Source organism: Protopterus annectens, chromosome 4.part1, assembly GCF_019279795.1.
Source record: "Protopterus annectens isolate FY-2018-M chromosome 4.part1, PAN1.0, whole genome shotgun sequence".
NCBI classification, from domain to species: domain Eukaryota; kingdom Metazoa; phylum Chordata; order Ceratodontiformes; family Protopteridae; genus Protopterus; species Protopterus annectens.
The window spans coordinates 461141044-461157475 of NC_056734.1; the positions used below are offsets into that span (position 1 = coordinate 461141044).

The following is a 16432-nucleotide window of genomic DNA, read 5'->3' on the forward strand; positions in this document are numbered from 1 at the left end:
AAATATATATCTGCACAACTCACAGAATAAACAAAACTATTGCATTTGTAAATAAAACCCACATCAAGGGCCTCAGTAGGTTGTTGATTGCATCATAGGCTTTGAGTTTGGTCACAAACATAGCTTAATGCTTACAGTGCAATGCTAGAGCTGGTGTTTCATCTTTAAAGGTGGTCATTCAGAAGTGATTACAGAGTTAAGTATTTTTGTTCATTTTTTTGCATGTCATTGAACTGACTATTAAACAGTAAATGAACCTCAGGAAGACTAGTCATACTTTCCTTTTTCTGTGTAACAGCGCTGGTGACTGTCATTGAACTGATCAGTTGCAGCTCACTTTGATCATGTTATGGTTATGTTCAGCTGTGCTGCTTTTCACTTTGAAAAGGAAAATAACACTTTTTCCGACTTTTTGTTTTTTGTCTCAAATCCGAACTAGAGAAGCTGCCTTTTTTTGTAGTTTGTTCATGTATAGCAAGCTAAGTCTCCTAAGAAAAGAAACACTGGCAGTAGAATGTGGCTGTTTGAAGTAAATCGCAACTTGACATTGTTTTTAGTTTCAGTAAAGAAGCCCACAGTTAGCAATGTTTTCCTTGAAGAGAACTCATTCTCTTTAAATGATGTGGCAAACAATGGGCAGTGAGCCAAAAAATGATGTCAAAAATGGGAAGCAAGTTTTCCATTCCAAGTTCAGTTTCACATCTTCCAAAACACGAACAGAAAGCTAACAGGATAAATAAATCCTGATTGGTCTCTGTGTTTTCCTACGCAGCATATATAGTTGTACTTGTGAGTTTCTGTGTATTTAAAGCAATAGAACTATCAAGTAAATTGTATACGACTTTGCAGAAGAGAAGACGTCCACAATGAGTTCAGGTATGTCAGATAATTAAATGGGGACCTCTTTTATTATAATATCATTATGAACAGTTTGTCACTAGTGAAAATAAGAGAGCTTAGAAATCATCTGATACTTTCTAGATCAGCCATATGTTTTAATAACAGCATAACAGTCATGGAATATATTTGTTCTGCGTCTCTTAATTTTATTCATTTTGTGCGACATCTTAAAGGATTTACAGCATTTATTTTATTTAGAATTGTATTTTATTGTGCTGCTGACTGGTAAAGCCCAAGTGGGTAATATCTATACACAGTCAGGCTGAGGTGCAAAAGGTCATGAAATCTTTTTAGTGTCACAAGGAGAACAAAAAGCATTTTAAATATGCATATATATTATCACTTTAAAAGTTGCATTACGTAAAAGACAAACTACAGTTTGAGATAACAGAGAGCTGGCAGGAGATGTTTCATTAATAAAATCATGTTATTGTATGTAAACACAGCAGTTAGCATCATTTAGTATCATTTTCAGGGAAACAATAGGCTGATTTTTTCCTTATGTACAGGCTGATTTTTTTCCCATGTAACATGATGATACAATAGTGCCTTCATTGAAGGTTGGGCGTCATGCTGGCACCTCGGCACCATAAAAATCTATTGCCAATCATTAGCAGACTGGAGTTCTGCTGTGGCGGCCCCTAACCGGGAAAAGCCGAAAGAAAAACAAACAACATGATGATACAATACATTGTAACATATACTCACTTGAATATTTTTGTGGTTAAAACTATTTTTATGTACATGATTTACATTATTAGAAATAAAAGAAGCTCTATAAAGAATGAGGAAAAAGACAATAGTTTTTGACAGAGATAAAGTAAGTTATTGCCAAACCCATGGAAGGTATAACTAGCTGTCTTTGTTCTGAAGGTGACAGGTCTTCCACTGGTAACGTCTGGATTGATACCTTCAATGAGCTGATTGATGAGGAACTGGACTATACTGACAGGTGGTCTCTGAATTTCAACTACAAAATCACTGATACGCTGAGCAGGGAGAAGAAAAAAGAAGGCTGGAAGATTTCCAGTAGACATGTCTATGCCAGGTGAGTATGCAATAAACCTGATTTTTTTCTGTCCAGTTCCAGTTTTCTACATTGTTTAAATATCTTTAAGATGATACATGATGATTCATGATACATGATGAAACAAGATGATCTTTAAGATGATATCTTTAAGATTACTAAAGTAATACACTTCAGGGAATGGAAGCAAAACTATTGCACTTTATCATCTATGATAAAGTATATTCGGAAATAAAAGTCTTGTGGGTTTACGGGGTCACAGTGAATGTGGAAACTACCACATATGTGTAATTGTCAATAAATAAATCAATAAATTACTTACACCGAATGATAAAGATAATCTGTTGTTTATTATTTGTTAGTAAAAATTTGTGTAAAGGAAACTATAACTGATGACTTACCCAGAAAACTCTGGCCAGCTCATGCATAGTTAAGTTGCAGTTACAACTGCTACTGTTTGATGTTATAACAAAAATGGGCTTTTCTCATTTTCTCTAATAACAATGTACATCATAAATGCATTTTGTAACAGTGTATGCAATAGTTAATGCCAATAAATTGGCAGGAGAGACTAATTCTAATGTTTATATACAAATAATTGGGTCTATTACAAGTGCTTGCATTCTAATGCTAGTAGCTTTTGACACACTTGCTGACTCCCACTTGTTAAGTGACAAGTGTCCTAACTTCTATTAGTGTTTTCCTACTAATTACCTAGCCTCCTACCATCTGACCCTGCTGAAATACATAGCCCTACCAGAGCCTAACTCTGACCCTATAACTCCCACCTGGCCCTTAGCCTTCAATTCCCCAGTCATTCTCTAAACCTAAAATCTACTCTAACATTGTAACTCTATTGTCATCCACCCACTCACTAAACTTAAACTCATCCCTGCTCCTGAAACCTAAAACTCCCCTTCTGCTTCAGAACCCTGGAATCCCCAGTTGACACCTTACTCTAAATTCCCCACCCATTTCCTAACTTGCTCTTTAAACATAAATACCCCCTCTCAATGACTGCCTGGAACCGTAATCTGCACTCCCACACTTTTCACTCCTTTCTGATGTTACTGTACTTACGCTACCCAAACTCAGCTACTATGTTCAGGAAAGGTGCAACAGCTCCGGTCCCATCACATGGCGACTGCACCTCACCTGAACATGTGGTCGAGTTTGAACATGAGTGGCCTGTGTGATCTATAACATGCCTGGCTCCCTGGCTTTGAGGCAGCGGTCTTTGATCATCGGGGACTCTGGCTCTTGTAGTAGTTCCCAAATAATTTCATGCCTGTTACTTATATTGTTTGTTAAGCACTGCTCCTAAATCCACCAAGAAAAATAAATGTTTTTTCATTTGATTTATTTGTTAGCTGTATAGGTAGATTGGTACAGAACCCCTGATAACCACAACACAGGCTACATGAGATTACAAGTTAAACAACTGTACATACTACAGTGTGGGTTCTGTATAATTAGTTCATAAATTATTTTGTCAAAAAATCTCATACCCATATTTCATATGCCTCTTTCTTCAAAATACAGTGACTTCAAAAGCAGTGTATTTAGAAATAAGGGTTGTACTGGCCTAGCCTTCACATTGGGTATATGTTGAACAGCCCCTGCACAGCAGAAAGACTGCTGTAAAAATCTACATCTTTGAGCTTAATGGATATTCACAGTTTTAGTGCACGAATGTCCAAAAGGGAACCTTTTCACAGTATAGTGTTAAAATAAGAGTGTAGAAAACCAAGTATAAGTGCTAAAACGTTGCACAAAAGAAATCCACAAGAATTAGATAATAAGAATAAAATGTTGTGCATGAATATTAGGTAGAAGCCATATAAAGTTTGTTTGTGTCTTTCGGCTTTTTCCCGGTTAGAGGTCGCCACAGCGGAATGACAGGTCCGCTAATGATTGGCAGTAGATTTTTACGTGCTGGCTTGCCAGGCGTAATGCACAACCTTCAATGAAGGAACGCCCATTCAAGCATTTTGCCACACAGACGACACTCTGAGAATCGAATGGGCAACGTCTAACTGTGAAGTGACAACGCTACCGCAGCACCACCACCACAGTATATAGAAGCCATATAAAGTAGAAGAACATAAAAAGCACAGCAGACCAAGGCATTTCAATCTTCTGTATAAACCAGTGCCCCTACACTTTGAAGAATGATTAAAATCTAGGATGTTTTGCATGTTGTGTAGCCATATGAAGTCATAGTATGTTGGTGACAGGGCTTAAAGCCTTACCTACTGTCCCTAAATCTGGTGCACTGATGGTATCCAAAGAGGTGCTATCATTAGTCTTTATACATCTAAAAGGACAGACAGAGTAGGTTATTATGAATTTTACTGCATAGCAAAATTCAGGCCTTTGCAGATGTACTGAGTTTGGGAGGAGATTCTAATAAGTGCAGCTTGATTGTTGTTCCTTAAGGGGTAATATAGCTTCATTTTTCAATAATATTTTTGCTAGTAGGGGATAGTATCCCATTTGAATGGGGTTTGTGTGTCATAAAGTTTAGAAGTGATGCTGCCTGGCTGCCAGTAAGCATTGTACAAAAAGAGAAAAAAAACAGTAATGTTTGGAGTATGGAGAAAACAAATTGAACCGACAGGTTTTATTCATTGTGGTCTGTAGCATATACACTTTCAGAATTTATTTATTTATTTATGGATTTATTTATTTATATTTGTTTACTGTGGTAGTGCACTGATCAGTATTGATCAGTTACAGGCTCAGCTCAAATGAAATACAAAACATTTCATAAACAAAAAAAATGCAGAAATGTAAGCATAACAAAACAGTTCAGATTAATAACACGAGAAAAAAATGTATATGTACATTCCACTGAACAACCACAGTGCAATGTACAATCTAGCAGAGTGTAATGTGCAATATATACAATAATTTCTAAAGTGGGTCAATCCTCAGTGAATCTTGAGAGAGGAGGAGAGACTTGTTAAGGAGATAGGTTAAGTCATTCAGAGTCTAAGGAGCAGTGCATGTTTCAGTTTGGGAATTGCATGTTTGATTTCTCTCCCTTTTTGGCTTGGATCAGATTCATGTGTTACAGCATCTTGTCTCCACATCTGGTGCCCCACAATATCAGCTGATACCTAGACACAATTAGCTTGATGGGAGCTGGATGGGCAGCTTGGTAGAGGAGCAGACTGTAAATGGTCTTCTTGTTGTGGAGAGGATACTGTGAACATGTATAACTTTGGCAAGGAGTTATAGTAAAATCCAGGAATTTTGCTAATCCGCCTTTCAGCACATGTTGTTGAGGGCACACAAACATATTGGAAGTTGTGCAGTATCCATTCATCTGTAACATTTTACGTTTAATGAACAAAGTGCAGCTTTCAGAGACTGCTACACCTGCAGTGTGAGTCATGAGCTGCTGATCTTCCTACAGACAGTTCTGATTCTCATGAGAGACAACACGAACTGCTGCTTTCAGGTATAAATCTGTGTTGTATGGGGACTATACGTTGAGTGGTTTGACTCAGAAAAGTGACAGATGGTACAGAACTACTGAATGAGTTTATGTGGAGTGGTGACTAGTAGTCCTCATTTCAGTGGAGATGTCTGCTACATATCATATAATGAACAATAACCTTAAATTTGGTTTAAGAAACAAGCAATACTGATGTCAAACTACATGAATATTTTTTGAAGGTGTGGAATTATAATACTGAAAAAAATATTATGAAAGTTAAGTGAATGCATTTGCTAAATTAAGTACAGACTCATAATGTTTGGGATTATAAATGTTTTTGTCTCAGATTGTCAGCATACTATTCCTACAACTCTTTTTTGTGAATAAAAATACTAAAACATTTCTATTTTGTGAAACACAAGGTGGGATTCAGGGAAAGTATAACAACAGTGATGTTGGAGTTTTGCTGGTTAGGTCTAGCAAGTATATGGTATAAAAAGTGATTCTGAGACATGTAATAGCTTTATGAACCAAAAGCTCACGAGCATGCATCTAAACTGAACACAGCTCACTTAGGAATAAGTGCAATAGAGTTCACCTACCAATCAACACAGTGCTGTTACACAGGCATCTATATATGCATATGCACACACACACACACACACACACACACACACACACACACACACACACACACACACACACACACACACACACACACACACACACACACACACCGAAACAGCTCCAGGCATTGCCACTACTCATATACACACACACACACACACACACACACACATACCGAGACAGGTCCAGGCATTGCCACTACTCATACACACACACACACACACACACACACACATACACACACACACACACACACACACACACCGAGACAGCTCCAGGCATTGCCACCATACCTCTCAATCTGGAAACATCAAAAAACTGGACAAAAGCCCATGAAAAATAGGTATAAATCTGTACGCTGATTAACATAAAATTTGCTACATAATTATGTCACCCCTCCCACTCCAATGGAATTGTGGAATACCAACTTTCAAACTCAAACTGAAGAACAGACAACCAAAATATGGCCCCAGAGTGATTGCATATAAAAGTTGTTATAGTAAAATAAGTTCCTTAAAGGAACACTCCACCCTCTCATACAGTTTAACTCAATTGTTGAGTTTCTTTTCTCCCTACAATATGGTTCCAGCATTATGTATGTAACAGAAACCTGCTTGTAGTTTTAAAAACTTTTATTTCCTTGCATTGGAGTCAAAGGAAGAGAAAGCCCACCTACTTTTTTTTTTAAACTCAACTTCTTACATACTTTGCAGAGAAGTTAGTCTCCACCTGCATGACATATCATAGACACAGTTAAATCTGTAGTTTACCCTGTCAGGTACTGCTGTCAATCTTAGATGGGTAATTAATCCTGCTGTCAGGAACACAGCAGCTGATATAAAAAAGACAGAAAGCTGTGGAATTGTTTCCACTGTTTTTATTGCAGAGGGGAGGAGAACTTAACACTCCCATTTCATAGCAAAACAAAGCAATTAGATTAGTTGGAGGTTTAAAGGCAATTGTCAACTCTTCTGACAAATTTACATAAGCAGCAACACAGTACTGAAATTCTAAGCTTTAAATGCTATTTATAATAGTTTGTGTTAAGATAACTTGAGTAGTAGCAAATATTTCTGTGACATTTAGAGAAAAGTCAGTAAATATTTTTTTCTTGTAAAGTATAAATGCATTTACCATTTTCAAGACCCCCCCTCCACACACACACACACACACAGGCCAGAACTGCAGAGAGAGAGTCAGGTGGCAAACCTATCAACTAGGTGCACTGATACTGTTCATAAAAAAGGTCTTTTATGCTTTGTGGGACATCCTTCCAGAGGGGGGATGCATATCTGGTACATGCAGATCCATTGTAAGAGATTCCCACTGACTTTGAGTCAGTCCTTACATTGTAAGAGAGCAACCATAATATACAGCTGAATTTACTTTACATTTACTATGTGTCCTTGCATTAAGAACACTAAGAAAAGGAAATCAGAAGTACTTAACTGTGTTTAAATGCATACACGCGCACGCGCTTTTCTACACATGTCCTTTATGTACATATACAGAAACACATACATACATTCATGGTTTCATATGAAACCATCGAAATTACATTACATCGACGATTATAACATCGAGACTACTACATCGAAATCAGAAAGCAGCGAAAACGGAAATCGTCGACATTCACAACATCGACTTTATGGAAAGTACACAACATACAGTATCCAAGTTATGAATATAGTCCGTACATACTGCAATGTTAGGAAAATAAGCAACGGATTCCATATCCGGTTGGGTGACGTATTTAGCAACTGCTTTGATTAGTAACAGAACGTGAAACCACAATGGCGGAATGCTGCACATATTCTCCTGGTGCTATAGGTACGTTGTACTCAGTGGGTAAATCTCAGCGAAATAAAGATATACTGATTGTAGATGGATTTCTCTATAATTTAGAATGAGCTGTACACACTAAACGATATTGGTGCTGTAAGCAAAAGCATATAAACAAATGTAAGGGACGTTGTGTAACTGCAGATATGTTTTGATTTAGTGTGTGTATGTCTGAACCATAAACAAGAGTTGTTCTTCGTCAGTTTCGACGTTTTGAGAGTCGACGATTTCCGTTTTCGCTGGTTTTTGATTTCGATGTAGTCGTCTCGATGTTGTAATTGTCGATGTAATGTAATTTCGATGGTTTCATATGAAACCACATACATACACACACACTGTGTGTGTGTGTGAGTAATATGTGTGCATACAATGAATTTATAATAAACATAATACAGTTAAGCATTATTAATGTATACATTCTAGTAAATTTTGCTCAATGATTTAGTTGGTCACACATTGGCTATGTGTTCCACATGCAGTCTTGGTCAGTCTTTCTGTCAGTATTTTTTTTCTTTGTATTGATAAGTGCATTTATTATCTTTGCCAGTGTAGCTTATGTTGTGGCTGAAAAAGGATCCTGGAGCCAGTTAACTTTCCTGGTTACCAAAGTATAAATAAATATGAATTAGAAAAAAAGGAGGGGGAACATGACAGAAATAACTGAGGAACTAGTAAAGCACATTTTAAGTCTGCATCTTTCATGAGAGAGAAAAATCCTCCCACTGAAGGCATTGGGAAGTAGCAGACAGAATAAGTTTAGAGTCCTACTACTTGTCACTTATAAATGAACAGCAAGGAATCATTTACTGCAGTGAGAGTTTTCACACTTCAGCATGCGAGTATGGGGGAGGGTTTATCAAGTTTGTTAGGACTACAAAAAACTCCTCTTACAAAAAACTGTTTTTTATATGCTTTCTTTTTCTGCAAATAGCTAATAGCTATTTATACCACAGAACAAGCTCTGTCAGAGAGATAAATGAGGCTTAGTCGGGTAAACAAAGAACAGCTGTTTTACAGAAGATGTGTTTAGATGACTTTGCTGCACAGTCCTGCCATTATATTTTAATGGCATGAGAAAACAACACCACTTCCTTATGTCTGGCATGAGTCATATAAAGAGGACTTGATGTGTATTTTGGGAAGAAGGAAGGAAAGCAAGAAAATAAGATCATGTTACCAGGGCAGGCCCCATCATCCACCATTTTGAAAGAAATGCATTAAAATTGTAAAAGAAGCACTTGGAGTGATTTTGAGTTATTAAAATAGCACAAAAACAAAGATACAATGAAAAATATGTTTTTTGAGTTCTAAGGTGGAATTTTCCTTTAATCCAATAATGCTCAATATTTAATTTTGGAAAGATGATGCCAAATGACAATAGACTGACAACTGTTGACTGGAAAGACTGCCATTGAATGTAATTCCCTTGTAGTGGGCTTGATATCAATAACTTCCAGAGAAACATATATATAGACAATATAGCAGAGAAGCCATTAACATGGGCTGAAGGGAAGTAATTTGCCAGTAAGTGCTAGTTAAAATTTTGTAAATTATTAAGATGAGCAGTTTAAGTCAGAAAATAACATTACACAGTTTGGTGTGGAAGAGAACACCTGAGCTGGAAAATGTTAATTTACTGTTAGCATTGATTATCTCTAAATAGGTACAGAGTTGTTTAACTATGTCTGCAGAATTTGGAAGTGAAAATAAAACAAGAGTTTTGAGAAACTGACTGACAGTCATAATTAACATTCCCTTATCCAAAAGTTTTTTGGTTTGTCTGCATTGAAATTTTGATGATCAATGAGATACTGTCTCTTGCTGCTTAATAGTATGGCCCTGGTGTGATCGAAGACCTTGGTAAAGAGATTAAAAGAATAAGCAGTTATTTTTAATTTTCTGCTGTTATTTTACTGATGCATATGTTTGTCAGACCATTTCTGCAAATTGTGCACAACGAGTATCTTAATATGGCAGCTTACACCCAGAAATCAGTCTTCTTTCATCCCATGCTAAACTAAATAAAGCACATGCGCACTCAACTCAGTTTTAAAAATATTCAACATATTAACATAATTTCATTCAGGAGGGAAAAATCTTCCTAAATATGTTTCATAATGCCCTCTCTATGTTCCATGTGCTGCACAGAAATGTGGATAGCATCCAGTATAATGTCTTAATTTGGCATAATATCTCCATGAAACAGTCTTTCTGTTTCATCTGTGTCGACATCTGCAGCAGGAGGGATGGTGGTTGTTAAAGTAGAAATGAGCAGTTTCAATTCTGTACAGTGATTTGAAAGACCCCCATTGAAATTTTACTGAACAGAATAAATATTTTAGCCCCAAACTGAAAAAAAAAAATTAAAAAAGTGGTGCTGTGTCTTTAAAAGTAGAAGGGCAGCTGGATTGCAATTCGTGAGTGTGACTGATTGAGGAAGAAAAAAAGGGAGGGAATGAGACTATAAACAGAAACACACAAAACACCGGACAGTCTGTTCTGCAGACAGCTGTCATTTATAGTCTGGAAAGAAGGAATTCTTAACCCTGATTTGAAACCTGACACTGTAGACATCAGAGGTTTAAAACCCCATTTCCGGATAGTCATCCAATGGATAATACAGTTTTCTAGACTTGTTTTACCTGGGATGTCTTATCTACTTATTTTTAGTCAGTAAATTGTGATAACAGTTGCATCCCGCCAAGTGGACAACATCGATTGTAGTATAGTGCTTGTTTTTTGAGAATTCAGTGGGGAAAGGCTTTGAGAAGGCCAACCCAGTTAATTTCTACTCCTCCTTTCCCCTTTCCACTTTACAAAAAAAAAAAAAAAAAAAAATGTTTCTAAGCTTGTTTCCTGCCTTTCCTGTAAGTTGTCTAGTCCAGATACAGATTTGCTGTATCCAGGACTGTTTGTAAGCTTCTGAGCCGCCAAGCCTTTCTGTGTTGGAGGGAAGCCTTTAAGCTTAATTTTGTTTCTTAGAACTAGCCATTTTTCTAGTTTCAGCACTCAAATCTGTTCTTTGAGCTCAGCACTTGTTCAGAACTCATTGTAAGCACTAAATAAGCAGCAAATTACTACAGCACTCAACTTTCCTCACTTGTTTAGAGGAAAACAGTTTTTAGTACTTAATAAATAAGCACCTATCCAGGCATGTCTAAGCGTCAGCTCCTGGTGTTTTCTCCTGTCAACCTGATGAATCTGGGCATCTTGGAGCAATGCAGCAATTGCCTCTTGTACACAGACAACCCTCTCCTCCTACCACCCAACACTACAACCTGTGAAAGATGCACTTATATAGCCAAACTGGAAGTAAAGTTCTCTTCACCCAAGACTGGACTAGACAGTCAAGAGGAGAAGGTAAACACTTGCACCACACCACACTCATCACATAGTCCCTCAAAACCTACACCACCAAAACACACACATAGAAACACAAAACACACACCTACATTCACAGAGGTTCTCAATAAAAATCTACCCAAACAACGGAGACCCCCAAAGCAGAAACTCAGGCAACCTCCACCCTCCAACACAACCCAAATGACAAATAGCCCACAAACTCAGTGTACCACTCAACCACAGCCCATAAGGCATAACAACATACCCAACACTCTAGTTATAAGTGATTCTATAGTCAGGCACAGTGATGTTCCACTTACCAGGCTAAACAAGGAGAAATTTACTGTGAGTTGCCTGTCAGGTGCCAGGATCCGCCACATAACACATGCACTCAGGTCACTCCACAACAAGTACAAATATGACTCTGTCATATGACTCTGAATGACCTGAGACATACCTCACTGGACTACATGAAAAGAGACATGGAGGAGCTGTCCGATCTTGTAGCCCAGGTAGGTATGACCCTAGCCCTGAGTAGCATCCTGCCATCACCCAGAATGATACCACAGTACAAGGACAAAATAATTGACTTCAACAATTGGCTAAGCTTCTGGAGTCATTCTAAGGGGATCCAGTATTTGTCTGCCTGGGATGACATGATCGACAAACCAGGTTGCTTTGCCAGAGATGGCCTGCACCTGTCGTCCTTGGGATTCCAGATACTGGCTAAGGCTCTTGCAACCCCTATAGTGCCTTTTTTAGGTAAGGTTCAAATGACAAATTCACCACTGTAACAGGTACAAGCAAGCAAAATCTGAGGGTAATGCTACTTATTGCTAGAAGTCTAAACCTCAAAATACACTAACTCGAGGCACTCCTTAAAATGGAGAACATCGACATCTGTGCAGTGACAGAGACCTGGTTCAAGGCTCCAGAGAGCACCTCTGCATTACCAGGCTATAATTCATACCACACCTTTCAGCTACTTAACCTGGACCGAAACATATGCAGTCATTATGTCTGCAAACCAAAACAGACATAGTTTCTGTCCTGCTAGCTATGCCACAGGTAGAAAAATAGTGCTGTAAGTACACAAATTAAGCCAAATGAACAGTGAAACACCTACAGAGAAGCACAGCATAGAATAGACAGGGTGCTGGAGTAACTTACTGCACAAGCTTGTGAGAACTGAATATGTCAACTGTAAGATTGACACATTCCAAAACTAAAGCAGTGCATGTATTAGCTAATTTGCTTATGCTAGTATGTACTTCAAATAGGCAACATGAAAGTACTAGAGACAGCAATATGGCACTACAGTATTAGCAACTTCATTGTTATGGTGTCCACATGTGTACATACCTGTCAGATTTATAAATGTAATGAAAAGGGGTGGATGAAAAGGTAGGAGAAGTGGAAGTTAACAAGCTGAGGGACGCACAGAAGGACAGCATATGCGAGTATGCATTAGGAAGGAGGCAGGACACCCTTATCTTTGTGGAAATAGGATCCCCTTTTTATATGTAGAGAATGGAATGGGGGAAAAGTTTAAGGAAAGAAATGTAGGAAATAGTGGCTAGGCTTGTGTGTGGGTGATGACAGGTGCACATATAATAGTATGGACAACCAGTGGTGAATATAACCATACCAGGCTGGTGTGACATTTGATGGACTGAGACAGAGAACAGAAAAATAGAAATTAGTAGATTTGGTCAGTGATCAGTGTATAGAATGTGTCACAGAATGAAGCAGACACACCTGGTTGGGGATAGGTGTGATCAAGCAGAGTTTTGCTGCCTGCTGTTCTGGCCCAGAGGGACATTATTGTTATCCATCAGAGGTTAATGGATCAGGCTGGCTGGTGGTATCGGCCACACACTCCTCTGGTAGCCTAATGCTCTGAGTCAACCAGCAGAATGAATCTGCTATCTGCCCCAGGAGGGTCTCAATCCAGACTATAAACATGCACACTGATGTCTCAATTGCAGACCATACTGCAGGCCATATGCCTGCACACTGGACTCTCAACTGCAGGCCATACAACTATACACTGGTTTCTCCACTGCGTGCCATACACCTACACATTCTCTCTCAACTGCAGGCTGCAATACTAGCTCCAGCTTATCCAAGTCAGGCAATGGTCCTGCCTCATTGCTCTGCCTCATTGCTCTTGTGCTTCTTCAGTACAACCTCAGCAGGAGTGAGCCACATCAGAGGTACCTACTAAGTAAATATGTCATCTAGACATGCATTGAGGAGACACCATGGGATGATTTCTATAAGTGATGGTATCCGGACAATTTAGTCTCCAAATTCCCTTTTAAGATCACCAGACCCAGCATGGACACAACTGCTATTTATATGAAGGAGTTCTGTTTCCACATAGATAAGTGCCTAAACCTGGTTATCCAGGCCATCCATGAGTGAGTATGGGATGTTTAAAAACAAACTACCATGGTGGTCTACTAGCTTAAATAGGGTCTATATTAGATAAACGAATGTTTATCTAATTGAACGCTCACATGAGTGAATATTGCAGAACTCGAAACCACAATTGTGAGATTGCGGTACAGTGAAGATGGGAATATTTGCCTTTTCCTCACTGTAGAGCGATCTTGGAATATATATTTAGTGGGTGGTGTGGGGGAGCACAGCCCCCACAATTGCAGTTTAGAGTTCCTAGATTTCCACTAGTGAGCATTTGATTAGATAAACTTTCATTTATCTATTATAGACCCCTTAAATAAGCTCTGTAAAACAAAAGAAAAAAAGAATCTTAAGTCATACAACAGGTTTTAAATTAATTATATTAAATCATATATTAAATGATGAATATTAGCAAGAAACTACGATCCCTCATAAAATCATCCAAGGCCAGTTTTGAAAGAAAAATTGCCAAAGACTCTAAAGATAACCACAAAGCCTTCTTTGCTATGTCAAGAATCTAGGTGGCAACTCTCAGATATGCTCTGAGCTAGTGCAAAATGGCAAAAAATACACTGAACCAACTGACATTGCCAACTTCCTGGCTGACAGGTTCTGTGCAAACTTTACCCCTCCCTCACCCCCAAAAGGGGCCATGTCCATCCCAGAAGAATGCAAAGCCCCAGATATCACAAACACACAGGTAAAACAGCCCTCTCCAAAGCTAGAAACACAGCATCAATGGGACTGGATGGTATCCCAGGCTGCGTCTTACATGAGCTCCAAAATGAACTAAACCCTCACCTAAATTAACTGTTCAAACTCAGCCTTACCACAGGCTATGTTCCCAAAGAATGGCGTACAGCAGCAGCAGTCATCCCACTGCACAAAGGTGGTGCCACAACAGAACCTGGGAACTATCTCCCTATAAGCCTGACTAGCCTGGTCTGCAAAGCTATGGAGCGAATCATCATGGAACTCAAACAGAGACATTGGGAACCTCCAGACACAGGACCCTACCCAATTCGGCTTTGGTAAAGGCAGATCCTGCCTCCTAAACCTACTTGACTTCTTTGAAACAGTTACCAAGGCCATAGATGAAGGAAAGGTAGTCCACACAGCCTACTTAGACCTTGGTAAGGCCTTCGACACCATTCCCCACTCTGGCATCATAGATAAGCTCACCAGCTTGAACATTAACCCCTATGTCACGAGATGGGTTGCCAACTGGCTCACAGATAGAAGACACATGGTCAGAGTTGGGGGTGCCATGTCCAACTCTAAACCAGTTACAAGTGACATCCCACAGGGCTCAGTCCTGGGACCCCTCCTGTTTGGTATATACTTTTCGGAGGTACAGGCAAGCACAGGAGGACTGTGGCTGACCAAGTTCACAGATAACTGCAAACTGGGGGCCATAATCGACTCTCCAGGTGACACAGACATCCTTCAGAAGGGTCTTACAGAGACAGATACTTGGTGTCAGAACCATGGCCTCAAGCTAAATGCCAAAAAATGCATAGTCATCCCCTTTGGGAAAAACAAAGTGCCCACAAATTATCACATAGGTGGTAATCCACTAAGTACGGAAGATGTAATTAGGGACCTAGGAACCCAGGTAGATAGCAACCTCTCCTTTGATAATCACATTGCCAAAGTGGTTAGAAATTCCTTCTATGTATCCCACCTAATCACGAAAGGGTTCACCTCTAGATCAAGAGAGGTCATTGCGCCCCTCTACTCAACACTCATTAGGCCCATAATAGAGTACAATGCCCCATTTGGAATGTACCTTACTCGACACCTGCAACAGCTGGAAAGACCACAGAAGTACCTCATTAAGAGGATCATGGGCCTCAAACAGATGCTCTATGCAGCTCGACTAAAGAAACTCCAGCTCTACTCGATTGCTTACTGCCTGCTCAGAGGTTATCTCTACCTGACGTATAAGGCCATGTCCAACCCGGAATTAATGGACATGCTCCACCTCAAGGAAACCAAATCTCTTAGAGCCACACACTCCAGTGAATTAAACCTCAGCACAACAATAAACAGGACATGCTGGAGGGGATAGATTCCTGTCCCAAAGACTTCCCTCGCTCTGGAATAGAATCCCAGTTTATGTTAGGCAAAGCCCCTCACTGACTCTCTTCAAGAGAAATCTTGACGAGTGGATGAGAAATTGTAAATTTACCCCTGGGATCACTTCAGTGGCCTGCTAGACAGAGGCCCAGGAAACTAATTTAAAAGGGAGGCAAAAGCCAACACATTCTGGCTAGGCTTATAAATGCCCTTGGGCAGATAGCCTAGTACCTACCTATGAACCTATAAAGATTGCATCAATCATATTGATAAGGAATTGAAGGCTACTGTCAGGCTAGTAAGATACATCCTGATTGTAAATTAGCTTCTGAAGCCAGGGATAATTATAATCTTTTCTTTAGTTATTTAAAAAAGACTAAGCAGTAACACCAGTGGTGTTCTGAACTTTCCCAAAATGGCACTACCAAGTCATAGCCAGAAGATTTAGCAAGTACAATAACAGAATGATTTGGTGAAAATACTATCCCTGAACCATCTGTCTTAATTCCACAAATTCCTGAATCCCTTATGTCTCCTAATATCACAAAGAAACACACACTGGAAGTCCTTTCTAGGACCAAAATAGTACTTCATTGTGGCCTGATAACTTATCCGGGAACCTAATAAGTAGTGTTAAATATGTCTTTGTGGAACTTCTCCTTAAATTATTTAACCCAAGCTTAGCTACGGAATATTTCCCTAAAGTATACCAAGCTACAGTGGTGATGATACTGTACATGGGT

At 39.1% G+C, this 16432-nt stretch overlaps 1 protein-coding gene across 1 annotated transcript in view; it reads left to right on the forward strand.

Moving 5' to 3' along the window:
• The first annotated feature begins 733 nt into the window (after positions 1-733).
• Positions 734-16432, forward strand: part of LOC122800920 (receptor-transporting protein 3-like) — a 32828-nt gene continuing 17129 nt past the window's right edge. Inside the window, exons 1-2 of the mRNA XM_044070279.1 lie at positions 734-876; positions 1774-1948. Of these exons, the coding sequence (XP_043926214.1) occupies positions 867-876; positions 1774-1948 (185 nt within the window). The 5' untranslated portion in view covers positions 734-866. The remainder of the gene's footprint in view (positions 877-1773; positions 1949-16432) is intronic.